The sequence below is a fragment of the Pseudopipra pipra genome, chromosome W, assembly GCF_036250125.1.
Source record: "Pseudopipra pipra isolate bDixPip1 chromosome W, bDixPip1.hap1, whole genome shotgun sequence".
Classification (NCBI taxonomy): Eukaryota; Metazoa; Chordata; class Aves; order Passeriformes; family Pipridae; genus Pseudopipra; species Pseudopipra pipra.
The window spans coordinates 38,522,815-38,545,070 of NC_087580.1; the positions used below are offsets into that span (position 1 = coordinate 38,522,815).

At 53.6% G+C, this 22,256-nt stretch overlaps 2 protein-coding genes across 2 annotated transcripts in view; one reads left to right on the forward strand and one right to left on the reverse strand.

The window, feature by feature from the left end:
- Nucleotides 1-22,256, reverse strand: part of LOC135404684 (zinc finger protein 721-like) — a 224,785-nt gene that overhangs the window by 51,227 nt on the left and 151,302 nt on the right. The window lies entirely within an intron of this gene.
- Nucleotides 15,140-16,217, forward strand: LOC135404685 (olfactory receptor 14J1-like). The gene has a single exon (XM_064639423.1). It carries the CDS (start codon nt 15,258-15,260, stop codon nt 16,215-16,217), a length of 960 nt encoding a protein of 319 aa, XP_064495493.1. The 5' UTR covers nt 15,140-15,257.

A 22,256-nucleotide genomic window follows, 5' to 3' on the forward strand; every position in this document is an offset into this window, starting at 1 on the left:
CCATCCTCCCTCACCACTGCTTCTCCCTGCCCCAGGCACTGGGCTGCAAGCCTGGCTTAGGGGCAGGTTCAGGGACACCAGGCTGGGGGATCCCCCTGTGTCTCCTCTGGCCTGTCCCTGCCACGCTTGGGCCCTGCCACATGGACATCTGGGCCCTGAGAGCTGTCTCTGGGTGCTTTGTCTTTGGCAGGGAACTGTGGCACTCTGGGAGATCATCCAGCTGTCCCACTCCTGGTGCCCAAGTGCATTGAAGGACAATTTCCCGCGCCTCCTTCTGACTCTGCTCTTCCAAGTTTTCATCAGCACAGAGGAGATGTCAGAGGAGGTCGAGACCTTCTGGAGGCGATGTCGGGAGCAGCGCAGCCTTCCCCCCAACCCCAACAGGTGCTCCATCCCAGTCCCCTCTCCCTGCCACGCCCTCGGGGCTGGGGCCAGGGCCCTGTGCCTGACCTGGGCTGTGCTCTGCACACAGGTTTACAGTGCAGACTGTTAAAGCCCTGCTGCGCCAGCTGCTGGATGAGAACGTGTTGATGGCGATCGGTCGCAAGAGTGGCTGGGACATGCTCCTCAAGGCTGACAGCCACCACTATGCAGTGGGTCTGCTGGCCAGGTGAGAGCCCTTTCTCCCCACTGCCCCACACCCCCACAGGTCATTTCTGCCCTGTGCACAGGCCACCCCTCACAGTGCCCGTGCTGCTGGGCCAGAGGGCCTTGGCAGCCAGGGATGGCTGAGCAGAGTGGAAAAGGCGGAGAGGGGCGGCTGCACAGGAGGAGCCACCTCCCAAAGTGCCCACGTCCTCTCCTGGGCTGGTGGTCAAAGACCAGGCCTGTGTGAGTCAGTCCCAGGAGAGCTTTGCCCACCTGGCTCAGGGTCTCTGTCACCTTTATTCCCCCTTGCAGGGAGCTGTGCCGTGTCTCCCGCTCCTTCGGTCGCCGCATCGCCGTCAGCCTGCTCCCGCGGCTCAGCAGGGGAGAGCCCCTGTGGGAACTGCCTGCCCTGGCGTTCCTGGTGGAGGTGAGCCTGATGGCGAGCGCTGCCTGGCCCAGCTGCCTCCCCCTCTCTGCCCTCTCACAGCCGCAGCCGCCCGGGACGGTGCCTGCACCCTGTGCTGCTGCCTGGGCCCAGCCCCGGGCGGGTCCGGGCTCCTGCCGGCCGGGCACCCCGTCACTGCTCCCTGCCTTTCAGGTCCTGTACTGCCTGAACCCCAGACAATATGGGCCCAGCGTCCTGCAGATTATTTCCAGGCACCTGCGCAGTCAGTGCCCGGAGAGGCGTCGCCTGGCGCTCCGAGGCCTGGTGGTGCTCAGCAAGGCTCCCTCAATGGTGAGCAGGGGGCAGGGGCTGAAGCCGGGCCGGCAGCGTGCGGCTGTGCAAGGCAGTAGCTTGGCCTTGGCTGGCCTTTGGCAGCTGTGGCAGCTGCTCCCAGCTCTCCTCCTCCCCATTCAGCTGCCCGACTCCTTTGGGAGGCACCTTTGGCCTCTGGGCCCCGCGGCAGCAGCGTGGGGCTGCACCACAGCATTGTGTTCCACACAGGCTAAGAGCATCTGGAGCCTGAATGAAAGCCTCCTGGAGCTACTGCAGGATGCAGACACGGACGCGGTTGAGATGACTCTCACTGTGTTCATCAATGTGCTGGGCTTGAAAATCATCCAAATATCCACCCCTACTGCCCTGAAGTTGCTTGAGGCGCTGCGGCCACTCTTTGACAACGTAAGGCTCTGTGCCCCTCATTGTGGGCACTGAGTGCTGCCAGGAAACTTTGGGCCCAGTGTCTTTTCAGGCCTGTGCCCCGGTGGGACTGGAGAAGCCAGTGCTGAGGTCTTTTCCTCTTCCTTTGCACCAGGAGCACAGCCAGCTGCAGCAGCTCTCCATGCTCCTCTTCCGGGAGCTGATGGAAGCAACAGAGAGGAGCAAGAGCCTAAAGCCACACGTGTACCTGAGTCTGGTGCCATTCTACTTCAACTGGCACAATGAGAACCAACGTGTGGCAGAGGTGAGGACTTGTGGGCTCTGGTGTCCCCATGGCAGGAGGCTGCTGTGCCTCCTGCCCTGGCCCATGGTCGCCTGCAGCCACCTCCTGGCCTTGGTGCAGGGATGCGGGTGCTGTGCCCTGGGCTGCGGTGCCATGGCCCGCTCTCTGTTGCTGTGCAGGCCTCTCGGAGAGCACTGTTTGGTGCAGCCAGGTTCCTGAAGTGGAGGGATCTTGAGCACTTGGTGACCATGGAGCAGCCGTGGAGGTTTCCCGAGTGCCTGGTAAGGACGGCCCCAAAGCCCCAGCCCCTGGCTCCCCGGGAGCACCTAGCCCTCTGCTCCCCCCAAAGCCCGGCCCCAGCAGCTGCTGGCCAGGCCTCAGGGCTCTGTGGGCAGGGGAGCCCCGTGCTGGGGGCAGGGAGTGCCCGGCCAAGGGGCAGAGCCTGAGCCCAGCCTTCCCTCCATGCCCTGGCGCTCTTTGCAGCTGGAAAAGGACAGGAGCCGAGTGGGCCAGTACGTGCGCCAGGCCCTGCCGTTCCTGGAGAGCCCAGAGGAGCCCCTGCGAAAGCTGGCCATCAAGTTTCTGGGTGAGCCACAAGGCCGGGGTCCCTCCCCACCCCGCTGCAGCTCGGCCCCAGCCCCGGCTGCTGCAGCGGCAGCAGGATGCGGCCCAGGGCATGTGGAGCCCCGAGTGGCCCCGAGCGCCTGCTGCCGCCCTGTGCCAGCCCAGCCCTGGGGCGTCCCCATGTGGGAAGGCCCCGGGCTCAGCCCTGCCAGGGCAGGAGGCTGTGTGGCCGGGCTGGCAGCGCCGCTGCGGGGGACCTGTGCCTCTGGGGCCTGACAGGCTCTGTGTTCCCAGGGATCGCCGCCAGGTCCATGAAGCAGGAGCAGCCAGAGCTGCAGCTCATCTGCCAAGGTGAGCGAGGGCACCCTCCAGCTGATCCCCTTGGGCCCTGCTCCCTCCTGGCCATGGCAAGAGCTGGCTGGGATGGCCCTGGCAGGAGGGGCTCCTCACGTCCCCACACCCCTGGCCTCTCACCTTGGCTCTCTTCCTTTCTCCTCCAGCCCTTCAAGACATGACTGATGACAGCCCTGCCGTCTCAAACCTGGCCCAGGAAACGCTCCACATCATCAGAGCTGTACGGAGAACTTCATTCTTCCCATTCTGGTAGTCTCCGTTGCTGCCTCTTCCAGCCCGTAGAGGCGTGACAGAAAACATCAGACTCACCATGGCAGGCCTGGCAATTCAACACTGCTACGTGCTGAGAGCTGTACAGATGGCTCCCTACTGCAGATTCCAGCAGCTCCAAGACTGGCTGTGCAGGGTGTGGAAGACCCGGCCTTTTCCGCAGGGCAGTGTCTGCCTGTGCTGCTGCAGCTCTGTGGAGAACTGATGCAGGAAGCTCCATCTCCTGGGGCCACCTGAGCCTGTGGGGAAGATGCCTCTTCCCTGCAAGCACCTCCTTTGAGCCCAGCATGGGAACATGACCAACATGTTATCATGCACAGAGGCCCAGGAGTTTTTTTTTTGGTGCCCAGTGTGCACAGGGCCTTGGGGAAGAGGGGAAAATAGCTCCTTGTGCTCAGCAACACTTGCCCCGCTGTGCAGCGTGTCAGCAAAAGACCAGCAGGGGAGGGGGCGCTGGGAGGCCAGGAAGGGGTGAGGTGCTGTGGAGGCCCTGATGGGACAAGGGAGCAGGAAGTCTTGAGGGGAATCTGGGAGGTGGTGGGTGGCAGAAGGCTGCGAGACGACAGACTGGGCGCAGGCCCCGAGGGGCAGGGTGGAGGGAAAAGCCCCCAGGACTTGGGGGGGCAGAGGCCATAAGCAGCCCCCAGGCAGCCACCTTCTTCCCTGCCAGCCGGCTGCTCTCGTGCTTTCCCGAGGCCTCTCCCAGCCCTGTGGCAGAAGCCCTGGAGGCCAGGCCTCAGCAGCAGGGTGGGCACACCCCCAAGGGGGCCAGGTTGGCCTGGCTGGGGACAAGGAGGGCAAGGGGGCCCTGCCAGGGCAGGTCCGCCGGGTGCTGCCGGCGAGGGGCAGTGGCACAGGCAGGGCTGGCGGCCAGCCCGGGCCCCCACAGCTGCCCAGGCCATGGGGCTGTGGCCGACACCCCCCTGAGCCAGAGCTCTGGGCCCGCAGAGCTGCTGCCACCACGGGCAGGGCGCTGGGCTCCTCGGGCAGGGCTGCGCACTCGCTGCTGCCCAAGCGGCTCCGCGCCCCACAGACAACAGCACCAGAGGCTGCCCAGGAGCAGCAGCACCCACAACGCCTGGGCCTCCTCACCCAGGCACCCACACCCGCCAGGACACCAAAAGTGGGCAGACTGTGGGCACAGTTGCACCCGCTTTGGCAAAAGGCTTCAGGGCAAGTGGCCACCACAGCTTTCCAGTGACTCCCCAGCCTCACAGCAACCCTTGGCAGCTCCAGCTGCAGCCTGACATCCTGACTGACTTCAGTGGCCCTGCTTGAGGCTGGACACACCTTCCACACTCAGGTGTCCCCAGCCAGCACCACTGGTGCCATCCTTAGAGACTCTGCTGGGACACCAGCCTCGGGCTGCAGCTGTTCAACCTCTCCTCCACACAGGCACCTTCAAAACACGGCCATGGGCTTCTAAACTCTACATCCAGCACTTGAGGGCAACAAAGGAAGAAGCGGCAGAAGCTGAAGCAAAGCAGGGCCTGGTGTGGCGGAGCTTCAGGGATGGAGGCAAGTAAGCACCGTGGTGTCTGCTGAAGAGATGGCCCAGTTCACCAGCTCACACTTTGCTGCTGGACGTTCCTCCTTTGGTCCTGCTGGAGCCCATTCCCTACCAGTGCATGGCCCTGCCTTGTTCCTGGATCCAATCACCGGGAGCCCTGGCAACAAGTGGGCCCTGTGTCCACCTGAGAGCAGAAACTGGCAGAATGTCTCTGCTTCCAGTACTTCTCTTGGCTGCTCCTTCAGGCGGGTGGCACCTTCAGGGGAGACACAGAACAGCTTCTCATGCCAGACTTCTCCCTGTCCCCTGCACTTCCCCAATGGACTGGACATCAGCTGCTGGCCACAGCTGAGCACACAGACACTGGAGTGTTGAACATGCGAAACTGGGCTGATTTTTTTTCCAGAAGGCAAGAAAACAAGCAAAAAGAACACAAGGAAGCTTGAGAGTCTCTCTGTCCAATCTAATTGTCCTCTGAAACTCAGCAGCTGATGGTGGCTTTGTGCTGCTGCTAATCACTTCCACCCAAAAATCATGCCAGGAAGGAGCAACGGCTTCTGACAGATGACAAGTCTTGCCACTAATTGCTCCAGCTGCCGCTCCCAACAGCCACCTGCAAGAGGGCAGACCTCAGTGCCCCTTGGCTTTGGCTGCCCTCTGGTAGAGAAGTCCCCCGGGGGCACAGCTCTTTGGGGCAGGAGACAGGCAGCAGCCCTGAATCCAAAAAATCGGTCTGAAAAACTGCTCAGAGACTTTTTTATCTTTAAGCAGCAAGGTATTTGTTTATTCAACGTTGGGAGCAAGCCAGCTCGCGCTGGACAAATTTGCTCGCTGGCTCCTCAGAAAATCAACACTTTTATACAATTTTCAGATATGATTAAATGCATATTCAAGTGATTACAACATCTATCAATGCATATTAATAATAGGCGGAGTATAGGTGGAGCTCAGGCAGGGCTTGGGGTGGTGCTTCTCTTGGCTCCCCATTTCGGAGGGTAGTTCCCATCTTCCTCCATAGGGGAAGGGGCTTCAACTCATCTTCCTCAGCTTGACCCTTCTTCCTTTCCATTGTTCTTGACCCGCTCACTGAAGCTTGGAAAAGGCCCTGGCTCCAGGCCTATTTCTCCTATTCAAATGTCTACCTGATCCTGTTATATTTCTAATTTATTGCTTCTAGGCCTATTACATGTTCTTGCACTATTCTCTGAAGCTTTGGTCCAATAAGTAGAACAGAATGAGCACAGATCATTTTGGATGTTGGTAACTTGTTTGCAGGCCCAAATTTCTTAGTTAACTCTTTTGGGCCTGGCCTCCTGTTTCAGCCTTGCCAGGACTTGGGGTGGTGGCAGGTCTCCTTGGGCCAGGACCTGCCAGAGGCTTTCCCTCAAGAATCCCAAGAGGAGGCAGGGAATGCTGAGCAGAGCAAGCCCTGCCCGGATGTCCCATCAGGATGACACTGTTCTAGGGGGAATTCACTGTATCTGCTAACTCTTCCTGACTGGCTTAATGACTCAGCCATGGTGTGTCCCTGTCACTCAGATCCCTTCTTGGCCGCACCTGATGTTGTGATTCGTGTGACTGACCATACCTTTACCATCCCTGTAAGTAATCCTTCTTATTTTAGTTGTCATGGCTGAGCTTCGTGAACGAACATTTGGGGAGGGCTCTACCCAAGTTTGTTGCAAGCGCGTTGGTGGCTAAAAAGGCCAATACAAGACAGGCATGTCCGGTTGCAAAAGGTACAACAGAAAGACTCCTTAGGTGGTATATTCTGCAAGGCAAGATTCTTTCTGCCTTGTCTTTTCTCCTCAAGGGTGATCCGGCGTGCTTTCTCGAAAGCATCAGCTGCATTATAGATAGTGTGTCTCCAGGCCTCACGATTGGAGGCCAGAGTAGACCAGTGATGGTGATCAATGTGGCCAAGGCTGAGATGTTGTTTCAGGGAGTCCTTGTATCTTCTCTTTGGGGCTCCTCTCTTGCGGCAGCCGGTGGCAAGTTCACCATAAAGGAGGATCTTAGGGAGGCGGTGGTTGGTCCTTCATCCTGGAGACGTGCCCTGCCCATTGCAGCTGTGTTCTCAGCAACATGGCCTCAATACTTGTGACTGCTGCTTGTTCTAGAACAGATGTGTTGGTCCTACAAACTGATTTACATGTGCACATGAGCAAAACATGAAAATGCAAATATATTGTTTGTACTCAGTGTCTCTCCAAGTGTCTATTTATAGATTTGGCTCTTTTTCAATATTTTTTATTCCAAATGTTTTCAAATCTTTGCATGTGTATGTGTTCTCTCATATAAAAATCACCCATAAGGAATCCCTATGCATGTGTCATTTGATGGGGTCACTTTTCTGTGTTCAGTTCCCTGGAATACACCCTCCTTAAAATATGACAGCTGATCCACTTGGAAACTCACCAAAGGACAGGTGAGCTTCATTTCTACTTTCCCTCATTATCTCCTAAGTTTTGATATTCAGGGGCTGAAACATGAGGGTCTTTCCTTCTGTCCTGATCTGTCTCCTCTAAGCCCTCCTTTTCCTGTTCCCGTGGCTTCCACTACCTTGTTAGCTTGTCATCCCCCCCGCTTTACACCCCCAAATAACACGTTTTTCCTCTCCCCCTGTGAGCCATCACTACTTATCTATCAACCATCTGCCATCCAAGCCAGCAGCTCTCTTCCCTGCCAGTGCTGCTGCTTGGAGAACCAGAAATCCTGGGCTGTCCTTTGCCTGTTGATAAACAAAGCAATTGGCTTCTTCCCCAGGGACTGAGAGTGTCACCTCCCCCAGACTGGGGCCTGGAATTCCAACCACATTCCTGACCTTGGGTTTCAGTTACCCATCAGTTTGGGGGAGGGGAAAAGAAAAAAGGTGAAGAGATTACAGCAGCAAGTAAACTGGGGCTAAGTGTACCTTCATTTTCTCAAGCTGTTCTGGAGAAATAAATAAAAATAGTATTATGGGGAAAAAAAGTTCAAGCCAGGTATCAGTTTACTGAATTTGATCAGGGAATACAGAATAGGAACATGCCTGCAAACACACATCTGCACTAACTTCTCAAACTGTACAGTGCAAAGTCTTCCCACAAGGAGTCTGTACAAAACAGTGGGAATGGAATCAGAGAGGGGAAGGAAAAAATCATCAGCAGTGCCTGTGCCAGTCAAGGGGCATTACTGAGCAGCACCTACATTTCCATGGCTCTCTGGGCAGGTCATTTTTCATGTGTGCCAAACAGCACATCTTGAAGCTTCTTCCCATTGAAATACTACTGACATTTCAGGGCATCTGAACAGCCAGATTCTTAAAGCACAACGACCTCAAGGCAAGGGAAGAAGTGAGATTCAGTGGCACTTGGCAGAAGCTGCCCAGTGCATTGTGTCAAATGGGTATTTACCAAAAGGAGCAACAAGCTCAAGCCATCAGGGAAAGAGCCAGATGATGAAAGGGTGTTAGCTGCTGAGAATTTCTTTGGGAAGAAGTAGACTGTTAACTTAAGATAGAAATTTGCAATATACCATGGAACCTTATTCAAAGTCCAGCTGCAAAATACATTAGTGTTAAGAGTGTGAAATAAATCCTAAAGTGTCATCAACTATGTGATTTCTCTTTATTCCCAATCACTAATTAAAGAAACATAACTCAGATGTGATCTCACTCTGTGCTCCAGTGACATTAACATTAGAACAATATTGTCACTGTCTACTGGTCTCTTGTGCTTCTCACTGGCAGGCATTTGGTGCACCCCTGGATATCCTGCTAATGAGGTAAAAAACTAATGCTTCTAATATTTCAGATTTTCCTCTCCTGTTTGTACACAGTTGGACAAACTGGACCAAGTTATTCCTTGAAAGCCATCTCCTGGATTTATCATTAATTACTCCTTGTTTTGATCGTAGAGGAAAAAAGCTCACACAAAACAATCTCTGTGGACCCAACAGAGAAAACATCCCCAGGATCCTGTTAGAGCACAAACCCGCAAACAGGGATGACAGGTCAGAGAATCACAGAATCATCAACGTTGGAAGAGACCTTCCAGATCTTCTAGTCCAACTGTCAACCCAGCACCACCAGAATCACCCCTAAACCCCATCCCAAAGCTCTACCTCCAGATGCCACCTGAATGCTTCCAGAGACTCCACCACCTCCCTGGGCTACTTGTTCCAATGCCTGAGCACTCTCTCAGGGGAAAAAGGGTTTTTGAATATCTAATCTAAGCCTCACCTGATGCACCTTAAGGCCGTTTTCTCTCTTCCTGTCACTAAAGGCTTTGCAGAAGAGACCAACACCCACACCCACTAAAACCTCCTTTCAGGTCATTGCAGAGAGCAATGAGGTCTCCCCTGAGCCTCCCCTTCTCCACACTCAACAATCCCAGTTCCCTCAGCCATCCCTCAGCAGACATGTTTTCCAGAGCCTTCCCCAGCTCCGTTCCCTTCTCTGGACACGCTCCAGCCCCTCAAGGGCCTTTTGGCACTGAGGGGCCAGAACTGGACACAGCACTCCAGGTGGGGCCTCCCCAGTGCCCAGCACAGAGGGGCAATCAGTTCTCTGCTCCTGCTGGCCACACTCTTCTCCACAAAGGCCACGATGCCCTTGGCCTTCTTGCCCCCCTGGGCACACTCTGCCTCATATCCAGCCGCTGTCAAGCAGCACCCCCAAGTCCCTTCCTGCTGAGCAGCTCTCCAGCCCCTCTGCCCCCAGCCTGGAGCGTTCCAGGGGGTTGTTGGGACCTGGGCAGGCCCTGACACTTGGCCTTATTGATCCAGCCTGTCCAGATCACTCTGCAGAGCCTTCCTGCCCTCCAGCACATCCACACTCACACCCAGATCAGTCAGTCTCCCAAACAGACCAAAGTCTGACCACCAGCAGTCCAGGCTGTCAGTTCTGCTGCCCCCTCCTTCCTCCACCCAGAATGGAAAACTCCCATTTTGAGGTCTCTGTGCCCAAGACAGTTCTTACCACCACATCCCCCACCAGTCACAGAATCATGGAATGGTTTGGGTGGGAAGGGACCTTAAAGAGCATCTCAGTCCAACCCCCTGCCATGGGCAGGGACACCTTCCACTAGACTCAGAGCTCAGAGCCCCATCCAACCTGGCCTTGAACACTTCCAGGGATGGGGCAGCCAGAACTTCTCTGAGCAACCTGTGCCAGGATCTCACTACCATCACAGTCCAGAAATTCTTCCTAATATCCCATCTAACCCTTCTCTTTCTCAGTGTGAAGCCATTCCCCTTGTCCTGTCACTCCAGACACTTGTAAATAGTCTCTCTCCATCTTTCTGGTTGGCTCCCTTCAGGCACTGCAAGGCCATAATTAGGTCACCCCAAAGCCTTCTCTTCTCCAGCCTCAACAATCCCAATTCTCTCAGCCTTTCCTCACAGCAGAGCTGCTCCATCCCTCTGATCACCTTGCTGTTCCCCTCTGCACTCACTCCAACAGGTCCATGTCCTTCCTGTGCTGGAGCCCAGAGCTGGAGGCAGCTCTGCAGGGGTGACAACATTGCAGCCATGTGTGTTCCAGCAAGGACACTGTGGAACCTCCTGGAGTAAAGGGGCCATTGTGACACTGCAGGGCCTTCTGGAGCCAAAGGAACCCTGGGACACTGCGGAAACTCATGGAATCAAGGGAGCATTGTGACAGTGTGAAAACTCATGGAATTAAGAGGCCATTGGGATACTGCAAGGCCTCATGGAACCAAAGTAACCCTTGGAGACTGCGGAAACTCATGGAATCAAGGGGCCATTGTGGTGCTCCAGGGCCTCATGAAATCAAAGGAATCCTGGGACACTGTGGAACCTCATGGAACCAAGGGTTCATTGTACCATGAAGGGTCTCATGGAACTAAGGGAGCCCTGAGACATTTCAGGACCTCATAGAATCAGGGGGCCACTGTGACACTGAGGAACCTCAGGGATTCAAAGGCCACTGTGACACTGCAGGGCTCATGGAACCAAAGGATTCCTGGGACACTGTGGAATCTCATGGAACCAAGGGGACACTGTGATATGTGGGGCCTCCTAGAACCAAAGGAGTCCTGAGACATTTTGCAAACCCATGGAATCAAGGGTTCATTATCACACTACAGAGCCTTACGAAGCCAAATGGACCCTGTGACTCTGTGGAACCTCATGGAATCCAGTGGCCATTCCCACACTGTAAAACCTCATGGATACTGTCAGGTTCCCATTATGAAAAGACGGCTCTGCCCAAATTCAGCTGCAAAGGAGACCATGTGCCAAAGTCAGCAGTCCAGCTTTGATTTAACAGTAAATAGGAGGGAGAGAAAGAAACAGAAAGAGAGAAGAAGAGAGTGGTGGGAAGCCAGTGAGAGAGAGACAGAGATGAAGTAAATGTATCACACCATGGAGATCCCTGAGGCTCCCACCGGCCCTTCTTCACCCTGCTCTGCTCGGTGGAGGGTCCCCAAGTTGTGCTTCTGGGCTATCACTTTTATACAGCCCAAGCCCCGGGTATTCAGGGGGGTAGATGCTGTTCCCACAGCTTGGGCTGGCACATCTACCAGGACTTGCTTCCTTTCCCAAAACTTGCCACGGTGGGAGTTTTGCCCGGTGTGCTTCCAGTCTGCAGGTGGGAATCTTTGTCTGGATGGGTTCCCCAGACCTGCCTTACCAGCCCTGGCTTCCTATTGGGGCTGTCTGCTCTTTCCCCCAGTCTGCACAGTGCAATTCTGTCCTGGGGGCTACTTCCAAAGCTTCACCTCCCTTTAGGCCTTGGAATTAAAGGTCTTCCTGTTTGCCACCAGTGCTTATGTGTTGTGGCGCCTTATGGGATTTTCCTGCTTTTACAGTGTTTTGAGACAGTTCATTGTGCCCTTCAGGTCCTTCCATGTGCACACACACACAGCAGTCTCAGCAGTGTCTGGCCCTCCAAAGAACACAAGACCTGAGGATTTGTAGTTCCCACTCCAGTGGTTGGCACTTGGACCTCCCTCCATACCCAGAGCTCAGAACTCCCTTGTGCCAGGAAGGTTAAAGATATTGTGCCTCATTCTGCCAAGACAAACCTTTGAACAAAATGTCCCTCTGTGTTTCCTGGGATAAGAGCACTCTATTGTCATCTTCCAAAACCTTGGAGAGGTCCAAGAGATCTCCCAGGAAGGAATTTGGGGCCTCAAGCACATGACCCGTATATAGAGGCTGAGGACTCAGGGGTCAGTGGTGCGAAGATTGAGGACAGTAGAGGAGTAGCCTGAGAGGTCTGGAAGGGGAGTGTCAGAGCTGGTGGAGCTTTTCTTCCTGTCAGAAAACAGCCTAAGAAAGAACTAGTGCCACCAAGGGCAGCTGGGGTGGCCTAGACTGGTGACAAGAAGTCAGAAATTTCCCTCTGAGCTCAGTGTTGTGGTGCAATATGTCACAAAGCAGGAGTCTGGATGAGCCCAAGGCTTTGTGTGTGCAGGAAGAGCCAGGGAGGACGCAGAGATGTCAGTGCAGGAAGGTGCCAGCCAGGTGGGGCAGCCGGGGGGATGACGACAGCCTGCAGGGAAAGGGGCAGGGCATGGACACCGTAGGACAGCCTGGGCTGGAGAGGAGACAGGGATGGGGAGAAGCTGAAAGGCCCTGACACAGCCACCTTCTGCAGGCCTTTGGCCATGGCTGCTGTCTGTGCCCCTGATGCCAGGAGGAGGGGAGTGGCCCTTGCAGCCCTGGGGCCTCATGGCCTCCTTGTCCCTGCTCAGCAGCCTGGCAGGTGCCACCCCATGGTCCTGCCCTTGGCATTGCACATCCCACATCCCAGTGCCCCGGGAAGAGCCCAGAGGAATGAGGCAGGGACAGGATCTGCCTTCCCAGGGGCTGGGGTTCAGGCCTTGGCCCTTTGGATTAAGAAAACAAGTCCAGTTTTCCTCAGCATCAGAGCCACCTTTCCCTTGCTTGTCCATCCTTGTCATCACTGTCTGCAGTTTTCCGCTCTAACTGGAACCTGGGGACATGTTCTCAGTTGTGCCCCTCAGTGAGACTCATTAGCACTACAAGAAACTTAAGTGTTTCCATCTCACTTTGACTTCTTGAAAAGTTGTTTGAACTTACTCTCAGGGACTGAGTCTCATGTAAACAACATCAACATCCCCTGAGGGTCATGAAATGCCTGGGGCTGTTGCTGTGCTGCTGAGCTGGGCTGGGCTCCTGGCACACAGGGAGCTCCTGACAACCAAGAGGAGCTTCAAAGAGACAGCTCTGCTGGTGAGCAGCTCCTCTGCACAGCCCAGCAGGGCTGAGGGCACTGCCTGCAGCACCCAGGGCACAGGAGAGAAGGCAGAGATGAGAGGCAGCCTGGGCTGGGAGGTGACTGAGCTCTCACTACAGGAGAAACCTTCCCAGGATTTGAAGCAAGAATTCTCTGGCTGTAGGAAAGTTCAACTTCCCTTCCTGGAGGCATCTCCTAAAGCTGCCACATCCCACAGGTTCTAGGATCTTTCAGCAGGACTCTCCCAGTTGCTGCAGTGCAGAGGAAGTGGCCATATGGCAGAGCAGGGCAGGAGCTGCAGGCAGCAAGGGCAGAGAGGAGAAGGGAGCAGGAGGTTCAAGGGATCCTGGGGTGGGAGGACAGGGCAGAGCTGCTCAGGGCAGGAACCTTGCCAGCCCTTTGCCACGGTCAGGCTGTGGCTGCAGAGCAGTGCAGGTGAGTTCCTGCAAGTGCCTCTCCCAGCTGCCAAATGGCAGCAGTGGCAGGAGCTGTCAGGATGGCTCTGCTGGATTTGCTGGGGTGCAGCAGGAGAAGCTGCTGCAGAGCAGGACTTGCTGCTGCCCCATCAGAGGCCCAGGGCCAGAAGGTTCCCTGTGGCAGGGCTGGCTGTGGGGTGGGAAGGTGGGGGTGCAGCCAGGGGTGCCCAGGGCTGTGGTGCAGAGCAGGGTCCTGCCCCAGGGCTCTGTGTGCTGGGGCAGGGACTCTGCTGCCTGCCAGGGTCAGCTCTCAGCCCGGCCAAGGAGCTGCCACGGCCCTGCAGGGAGAAGGGGTGGGTGGAAGGAGTGACCCCTCAGGGCAGGGCAGGGCTGGGCAGGGCCCTTCAGCTGCAGGCTCAGGGCTCCTCACAGCTTCAGCTCCACCTCCTCCATTTCCAGGGGCCCTTCTCAGGAAGCACATCCCCCCAGAACACCTCCCCCTTCCCAGCCACCACAGGCTGTCTGGGATCTGCTCTGCAGCCCCTGCCCAGGCACAGCTGCCCCTGGGCACTGGGGTGGGGATGGCTCTGGCAGCACTGGCAGGGAGCTGAGCTGGGCACAGGCAGGGGCTGCTGGCAGGAACAGCTCCTCACCCAGAGACAGGCAGGCAGGGAGAGGCAGCTGCTGCCACAAGGGCTGGGCAGGGGGATGGGGGCCCCTCCCTGCTGTCCCTGTGGCACAGACCCCTTCCCTGAGCAGCTCCTGCCTGGGCTCCTTTCCCAGCCTAAGCAGAGCCTGTGCCCTCAGGCCCACGGGGGCTGGGCTGTGCATTGCCCTGCAGCAGCCAGAGCCCAGGCAAGGACAGGGCCCTGATTTCCAGCTGTCTCTCTGTGTCCCTCCTCCCTTGGCAGCAGCACTGTGGCATTTCACTGCTATCTCCTGCTGCCTGGGCTCTCCTTGTTCTCACCATTGGGTTTTCTGAGCCAGTGTGGGGGTTGGGGGTGGCAGATTCCTGTCCAGACACAAACCCTTTGGGTGCTGCTGTGGGGATGTGTCTGTGGGAGCCAAGTGCCCAAGTGCCCTCCAGGCACCTTCAGGGTATTCAGCTGTTTGCCTGGGTGTCCTGCAGGGCTGCAGGTGCCCTCCAGAAGGGCACAGCTCTGCCATAGGATCTCTGTGCTGCACAGGATCTCCACGGAGAAAACTCCTCAGTGCTAAATCCATGGAAACGCTCTGGGCAGCTGTACTTGGGAGCTGCAATGATCCCTGTGTGTGGCAGTCTGGGAGGATAGAGATGAGATCCTAATCAGGCATCCTGAGGAGAGGCAAGGATTCTGTCAATGTGCTCTTTGAACCAGGATTCCTCTGCTCCCAGAAGTGCCTTGTTTCTTTTTGCAGGGAATTCCTAAGGGCCATCCCCTTTCAGCTCCAAGCTGCCAGCCAGGGGCAGCTGTGAACAGCAAAGATGGCCAGCTCTTGTCTCTGCACCAAGAGACCATCCCTTTGCCTCTCAGGACTCACAAGATTTCACTTGGAGCACATGAGAAATGTCAGAGATTTCAACCATCCAAACTCACTCCTGGCAAGAGGAACTGGAACAAAATCAAGTCCCCCAAATCCCCTCCCTCTGTTCTGCCCTTGGGCAAACTGTGACCAGCAGTTCTGGAAATACTTTGATGCATCACAAGTGCATTTAATTGGAGGTCACCCTGTGCTCCAAGTTGCCTCTCACTGCACAGCAAGAAGGATTCCTTGGGAGCCCATTCCAGGGTCCCTGCTCTCAGTGCCCCCTTCAGCCAGGAAAACCCAGAGCTCAGGGAGAGGGATGCAGAGATATCTTCCTGAAAAGAGGCCCTGAATGCTGAATTGCTATGAGACATGCAAGATGTTTTGCTGATTGAGTCTGGCCTAATTCAGTTCTGCCTTTTTTCTCCTCAACAGAAAACAATAACCTGAGGCAGCAAATGTCCAACAGCAGCTCCATGCCCCAGTTCCTCCTCCTGGCATTCTCAGACAGGAGGGAGCTGCAGCTCCTGCACTTCTGGCTCTTCCTGGGCATCTCCCTGGCTGCCCTCCTGGCCAACGGCCTCATCCTCAGCGCCGTAGCCTGTGACCACCACCTGCACACCCCCATGGGCTTCTTCCTGCTCAACCTCTCCCTCACAGACCTGGGCTGCATCTGCACCACTGTCCCCAAAGCCATGCACAATTCCCTCTGGGACACCACAACCATCTCCTACATGGGATGTGCTGCACAGCTCTTTTTCTTTCTGTTCTTCATGTTAGCAGAGTATTTCCTCCTCACCATCATGTGCTACGACCGCTACGTTGCCATCTGCAAACCCCTGCACTACGGGACCCTCCTGGGCAGCAGAGCTTGTGCCCACATGGCAGCAGCTGCCTGGGCCACTGCGTTTCTCGATGCTCTGCTGCACACAGCCAATACATTTTCCCTGCCCCTGTGCCAGGGCAATGCCCTGGGCCAGTTCTTCTGTGAAATCCCACACATCCTCAAGCTCTCCTGCTCACACTCAGGCTACCTCAGGGAAATTGGGCTCATTGGGGTTACTGGCTGTTTAGTGTTTGGTTGTTTCATTTTCATTGTGTTCTCCTATGTGCAGATCTTCAGGGCTGTGCTGAGGATCCCCTCTCAACAGGGACGGCACAAAGCCTTTTCCACGTGCCTCCCTCACCTGGTCGTGGTCTCCTTGTTTGTCAGCACTGGCATATTTTCCAATCTCAAGCCCCCCTTCATCTCCTCCTCATCCCTTGATGTGGCCCTGTCAGTTCTATACTCTGTGGTGCCTCAAGCACTGAACCCCTTCATCTTCAGTCTGAGGAACCAGGAACTCAAGGATGCCCTGAGGAAAACGATGACTGGATGCTTTTCAGGAGCAATAAAGTGCCTGTGTTCTGATGCATAGCATTCAGAATGGGACTCCTTAATGGACCAGCCTTCTTGCTCAGGTTTTTCGTGAAGGTCATTGGGTTATCCTTGTAATATTTTTCTCTGCAATTAAATATTATTATGCATCTGCCTTCTAATTTAGTGTCTACCCATTGAATTTGACCCAGAGATGTATAAATGATGAATTGTATTCTGACTATTTAAACAAAATAAAAGACCCTGCAGTGTCTTCTTTGTCCAAGACTCTTCTGCTCTGATGTTCCTAAAGGACAGCACACTGCAGGACAGGATGTATTTGCAAACAGGAAGGGGACAATAATCCCAGCCCAGCAGCAATGCCAGGGATCAGCAGTACTTGGTCTTTCCAGAGCTGCTCTCTTGCCACTTCCACACTGTCCTCCTGAGCCCCTTTCTCGCTGTAAGGCCTGAGTGCTCTCTGAGCACAGTCCTGGGGGCTGGAAGCCCTTGGAGCACAGGCAGGGACAGGCCCTGGGAACTTGTGAAGCAGAGCTGGGCTCCCTTCCAGCATCTCCAGGACGCTGTGGGATCTTCTGAGGGCACTGCATGTACTGGGTCACTTCTTCTGTGACCTTGCTCCAGGGATGGAACTCTCCTGCAGTGTCACCATGACACTCCTGCTCTCTGCTTTCCAGGTTTCAATTTTAGATCCACTCTTCCCCTCCTGTTCACATGGACATCCTGTGAGTGCTTCAGAGCTGCCATCCTGGGGCAGCTTCTGCCCAGCGTGGGCAGGCACAAGGTCTCTCCAGCTGCTCCTCTCCCCTCCCCAGTGCCACTGTTTTCTGCAGCCTCCTCCTCCTTGCCCAGCACAGCCCTCCTGGCTATTGAGAAGGCTGGGCAGTGTCACTGGGAGACCTCTCACAAACACTTGGAAAGGCCAGAGCCATTCCAGAGCTTCCTGGGGCCTTGGGAAAGGCAGACATGGAACCAGTCTGCAAACAGGGCAGCAAGGAGGGTTGGCAGAGTTCCAGACTGCTAAGGCTCAGCAGGGAAGGGGATAGGGCAAGTCCTCCTGCAGCCATTCCCAGGTTTTGGAAGGACAAGGCAGGGATTGCAGAAACCCTGTGGGAGGGAATAGAAGAGGATGTTGTGTGTCCAGAACTGGAAAGGGTCTAGAGGAGATTTGACAGGATGGAGCTTTTCTCTGTTTTGGAAACACAATGAAATCTCCACAAAGAGTAGCATTGAAAGTTCAGACTGAAGGTGAGGAAAAAGAAATATCACTCAATAGGGACCCTTGTGCTGCAAGAGCTCACCCAGAGGGAGTCAGGATCAGCCCATGGCTTTGTGTTCCAGGGAACAGCCAGAGCTGGTGCAGAGACATCAGGGAGGGTCTAGAAATGCTGCTGGGAGGGGGGTGGGAAAGCAGGAGGGGTGTGTGCAGCCTGCAAGGCCAGAGCAGCAGCAGGGCCAGGGCAGGACAGCCTGCAGGAGAGATGGCCAAGGGCTCTGGCAGGGCTGCAAGGCCCAAAGGCACCCAGGCCTTTGTCCCCTTGCCTCTGGCAGCTGCCTCTGCCACTCAGGCCACCACAACCAACTTTCCTGGCAGGTTCTGCCCTTGGTTTCTGCCTCGCCCCTCCCTCAGGAGCCTGGCAGGGGTTGCCCAGTTTTGGGCCTTTGTTGTTCCTCCCCCTCCCATCCCAGTGCCCCCCAAACAGCCCTGAGCCAGCCGGGAGGGACAGGATCTGCTGGGCCAGGGCCTGGGGCTCAGGCCTTGGCCTTTGTGCTCCACAAAACCAAGGCAGGCTTTGCTCAGCATTGCAGGGGCCTGCCCAGAGCCTTTGTCTGCCTGCACTCCTGGCCTCCAAGGAGCTGCTCCAAGGAGTCCCTGGGGAGGCTTTGTCAGTGCCTGCCCTCAGTGGGGCCCAGCAATGCTTCAAGGCACTTGGACTTTGGCTTCTGACTTCTTGAGCAGCTGCTTCAATCTTCTCTCAGTACCTCAGGATCATGGGCTGGGCTGCAAACACACCGTGGGGCTCATTAAATTCCAGAAATCCCTCAGGATCTCTTTGTTTTCCTTTAATTGTCTTCAAGGCAATTTCAAAACAAGTCTTCAAAGTTTTTACTTTTTTTTTTAATTCAATGATGGATATTTTGTAGTTCAAAGAAGAGGTGATAGAGGTGTTCTCCAAGTGATCTTGATGCTGAGTGTCTCCTCAGGAGATCCACACTGACCATGTATGATCAACCTTGCTCCTCACCCCCCAACCTCACCAGTTCTGACATGGCCCATCTTGGACTGACAGCTGATGCAACTCCAAACACACTGTGGGACTCATTAAAACACGGAAAAACAAATTATTTTCATTCCTTTAATTGTCTTCAAGATGTCAACAAAAAATTGGAGTTGTTTTGTAGTTTTGCTAAGGAGGAAGATTTTAAAGTGGACGTCACAAAAAATACATATATATTTATGTAAAGGAATGATTTACACAGAGCCTTGGGATGCAAGAGGATCAGGGTGCAAAGGATATAGAAACAAAGACAAGGGGGCAAAAGACATGAGTAGCACTTAATCATTGACCAATTGAGCAGTTTTCAAGTGATTAAATAGCATTTGCTGCAATTTTAACAGTGACTGAATTATAGATTCACAATAACAACATTCCCACCACAGTCAATTCACACCCACACCCAGGCAGAGATGTGTGGACACATCAATAGCTGGGTGGGTAAAGGTCCCTCTCCCAAATTCTCCTTGTTGTCAGGGAAACACTCCCACAAATCCCTTTGTGTTTCCCACCAGACAAGGGTCACAGCTGGAGGAGTGTTTGTTGAGGGGGGTCAGAGTTGTCCTGGACATCAGCGAGGGTCTTTGGAGTGTTGCAAACTGGAGGGTTCCCGAGCTGGGAGAGGCTGCCAGAGGTGTCCCACTGAGAGGGAGGTGCTGGGGAGCTGCCAGGGCCTCCCTCAGCCCCGCTGGTTGTGGGCTCCCAAGGTGACTGGCTTTAGTTATCTGCTGAATTTCCATCCTGGTGTCAGGAATGACTGGAGTTTCCAAAATATTTGGGAATTGTATCCAAACTGTTCCATTTTGGTTATGATTCAGGCAGGGAATATTCCAAGGTTTTCATGGGATGACTGATTATCCTGTGTTCCCCAGCTCTTACACCCATCCCAGTCAGCTGGATGGTTTATTGACAATGTGTCCCGAGGGGCAACACCTCCGATGCCATAGAAACCCCTCCCCCTGGATTAGGAAACCTTTGGAATTCAGGAGGTGTTCCAGTGGAGCATGACAATGAACAGCAATTTCCCTAAAGCCCAGACCCCAGCAGAACAAAGCCAGGCCCCCTCAGTGGCAGAGCAAAGGTCCCCCATCCCTGTGTCCCTGTGGCCGCTGAGGCGGCAGCGCAGGCCCGAGGCGGTGCCGGGTCCCGGTGCAGCCGGGGCAGAGCGGCGGCTGCGCGAGCGGCAACCCCGGCGGTGAGTGCGGCAGCCCCGTGGGAGCGGCGGCTCCGGGCACAGACGCCGGCGGCAGCCGCTGTGGCTCCTGGAACCGAGTGGCCATTGGGACACTGCAGGGCCTCCTGGAATCCAGGGGCCGGTGGGACACTGGGGAGCCTCTTGGAGCCAAGGGAATCCTGGGATATTTTGGAACATCATGGAATCAAGGGACCATTGTGACACCGTAGGGCCTCATGGAACCAAAGGAACCCTGACAGTTTTTGGAACCTCATAGAATTAAGGTGCCATTTCTGGCAGGATGCTCTGCTCTGATAATACCTAAACAATGGTCAGAGAATGCAAACAATGCACACTCTCTGTGATGAGTTACTGCTGGTGTCAAGGTGCTGTTTTTAATGTTGAATTATGCTAAACCCAAAACGCTTCATGAAACTTCAAATACACATCTTGCTTTTTGAAGCTGGTTTTGACAGATAAGCTGCTCCCTGGCCTGCAAATATGTCTGGCAGTCAAACCCTTGATAAGTGTAAAAGCCCCGTCCAAGTGTCAAGGCGCAGATTGTTCCCCAGATTTCCCTGAAGTGTGTGGAGCTTCTGCCATGAAGCAGGGACAGCTCTTCATGGTCACTGCCCAGGGGTTGGGTGGAAGAAAAAGAATTAACCCCTGTCATTGTGTGATGAGTTACCTCAATCTCTGCTTCAGGATTGTTTCTTTTTGCTGGCTTTGATCCAATTACTTTAATAGAATGACTTTGTTAGACTGCACTGTCCTATCTTACACTATACTGCTAGGAGGTTTTGGCTTTTTTACTGTGCAGGAAATAATTCTGTTTAAGGTCTTTCATCTGGTCACTTTTCTGATCAATTTTTTATTCATTTGTCATAATAAATCATTGTTTTTATAGAAATATTTCTGATTTGCCATCACTAAAACCTGCAGGACAAAGTGATTGAATCACACCTCTATAATTCCTTCAATTGAAACCAAAATCTGAGTCTGAGATTGGATCCAGCCACAGGCAGGCTCCTCTCTGAGAAGGACTTTAGAAAGCAAGGGGGTCCTTTGTGCACCTCGTAGCTCAGCGAGTTTAGCACAGAATCCCCCTGCACACACACAAACACACAGGCATGGGAATCTACACACACACTCCTGTTCATCCCTACACAGACATAACCCAGACAGACTCGCAGGGTAACCCCACACACCATTCCCACATCACAACGTGAGAACGGTTAGAAAAACATAAAATATGTACACCAACCATCACTGCACTGCAGCATTCACAGGATGTGACACCTGTGTCCACTTTTGAAATGTTACAGCCATTCTACACAACCTTTATTTCCTGTCAGCTGAGTATTCTATCAGTTGCATTCTAAGATGAAACTCCAGGCAGATGAACAGCTGAACTTGTTCCACATTTAAACGCTGTTGCACATTTTTAAATGGAGAAAGGGAAACTGCTCAGTGTTCAAATGAATGAAACACAGTGAGCCACAAAAGGCAAAAGTACATAGTGTGCAGCAGCTTCCTGGAGTTACAGATCTGCTCAATTTTTTATGTTTGGCATTCAGAGACCATGTTTAAATTTATTAAACTACTCTTGTTCTGCCCCCTCACCCCTTTTTTGGAGTGTTTCAATTGCCTTTCCTTCTTCCAACAGCTGTGACAACTGTTAAAACAATCAGTAAAATTAAGTCCCCTCTATAATCCCTTAGTCAACGTTACATTTTAATCAGAGGTTGAGGAAGATTTCCTGTTACAAGTGCACTGATTCATTTAAAATTATTAAACTGACACATATGTCAAAATGAGCAGAAACATTTATTGCATCTGTTAGCTCATTCACTATTAGTAATTATTAGTGCTATTGTTATTGCTGAAAGAGCAAAAATTCAAGAGTGCAGCTGGCTTTAAGTTATTGCATTCTTTAACATGTTCTCCCTTAAAATCAAAGCATACCTAGTGATGGTCAGACAGATGTCTCTGCACTCTCAAAATGTTCAGACAATTTTTAGCTTGAATCCTCTCTACCCTCATCCATAACACAAGAACTGCAGAAACTACAATACCTATTTCCTATGTCCTTATGCTCACATGTGCATATGCCTGTCACAATATGTAGTCAAATCACAATTACTATGGATATTAATTATGTGTCAAACTCTGGGGTTTATTAATTGAGACAGGGAAGCAGATATGTTTCTGAATGTTAGTTCTTTCTCTGTGTCCATTCAATCCCATACATTCAATCTCAAGCCCTGCACTCACACAATATACTGGGAGTGTTTTAAGATGGCTTTTAACTGAGCCAAAGAGGAAGAAAAAAATTAGTTCAAACCTTGCACCAGAGCCAAAAAGACATGTGCCCCAATTTCACTGAAATGCATCTACTCTAAGAGGCTTATCTAAACTAATCATTCAAATTAGCTGTAAGAAGGTACATTCAAGACAGTTCCTTTGGGGAGGTTGGGGGGGACAAAGCATTCACAAAAAAAAAACCAAAAAACACCAAAAAAAGCCCAACCTAACACCCAACTTATCATCTCTTTATATATTTTATAAAAAACGTGCCACTGTAGTAAAAGATGTAGAAACTGCATTCTTATATTTCTGAAGCTATCTT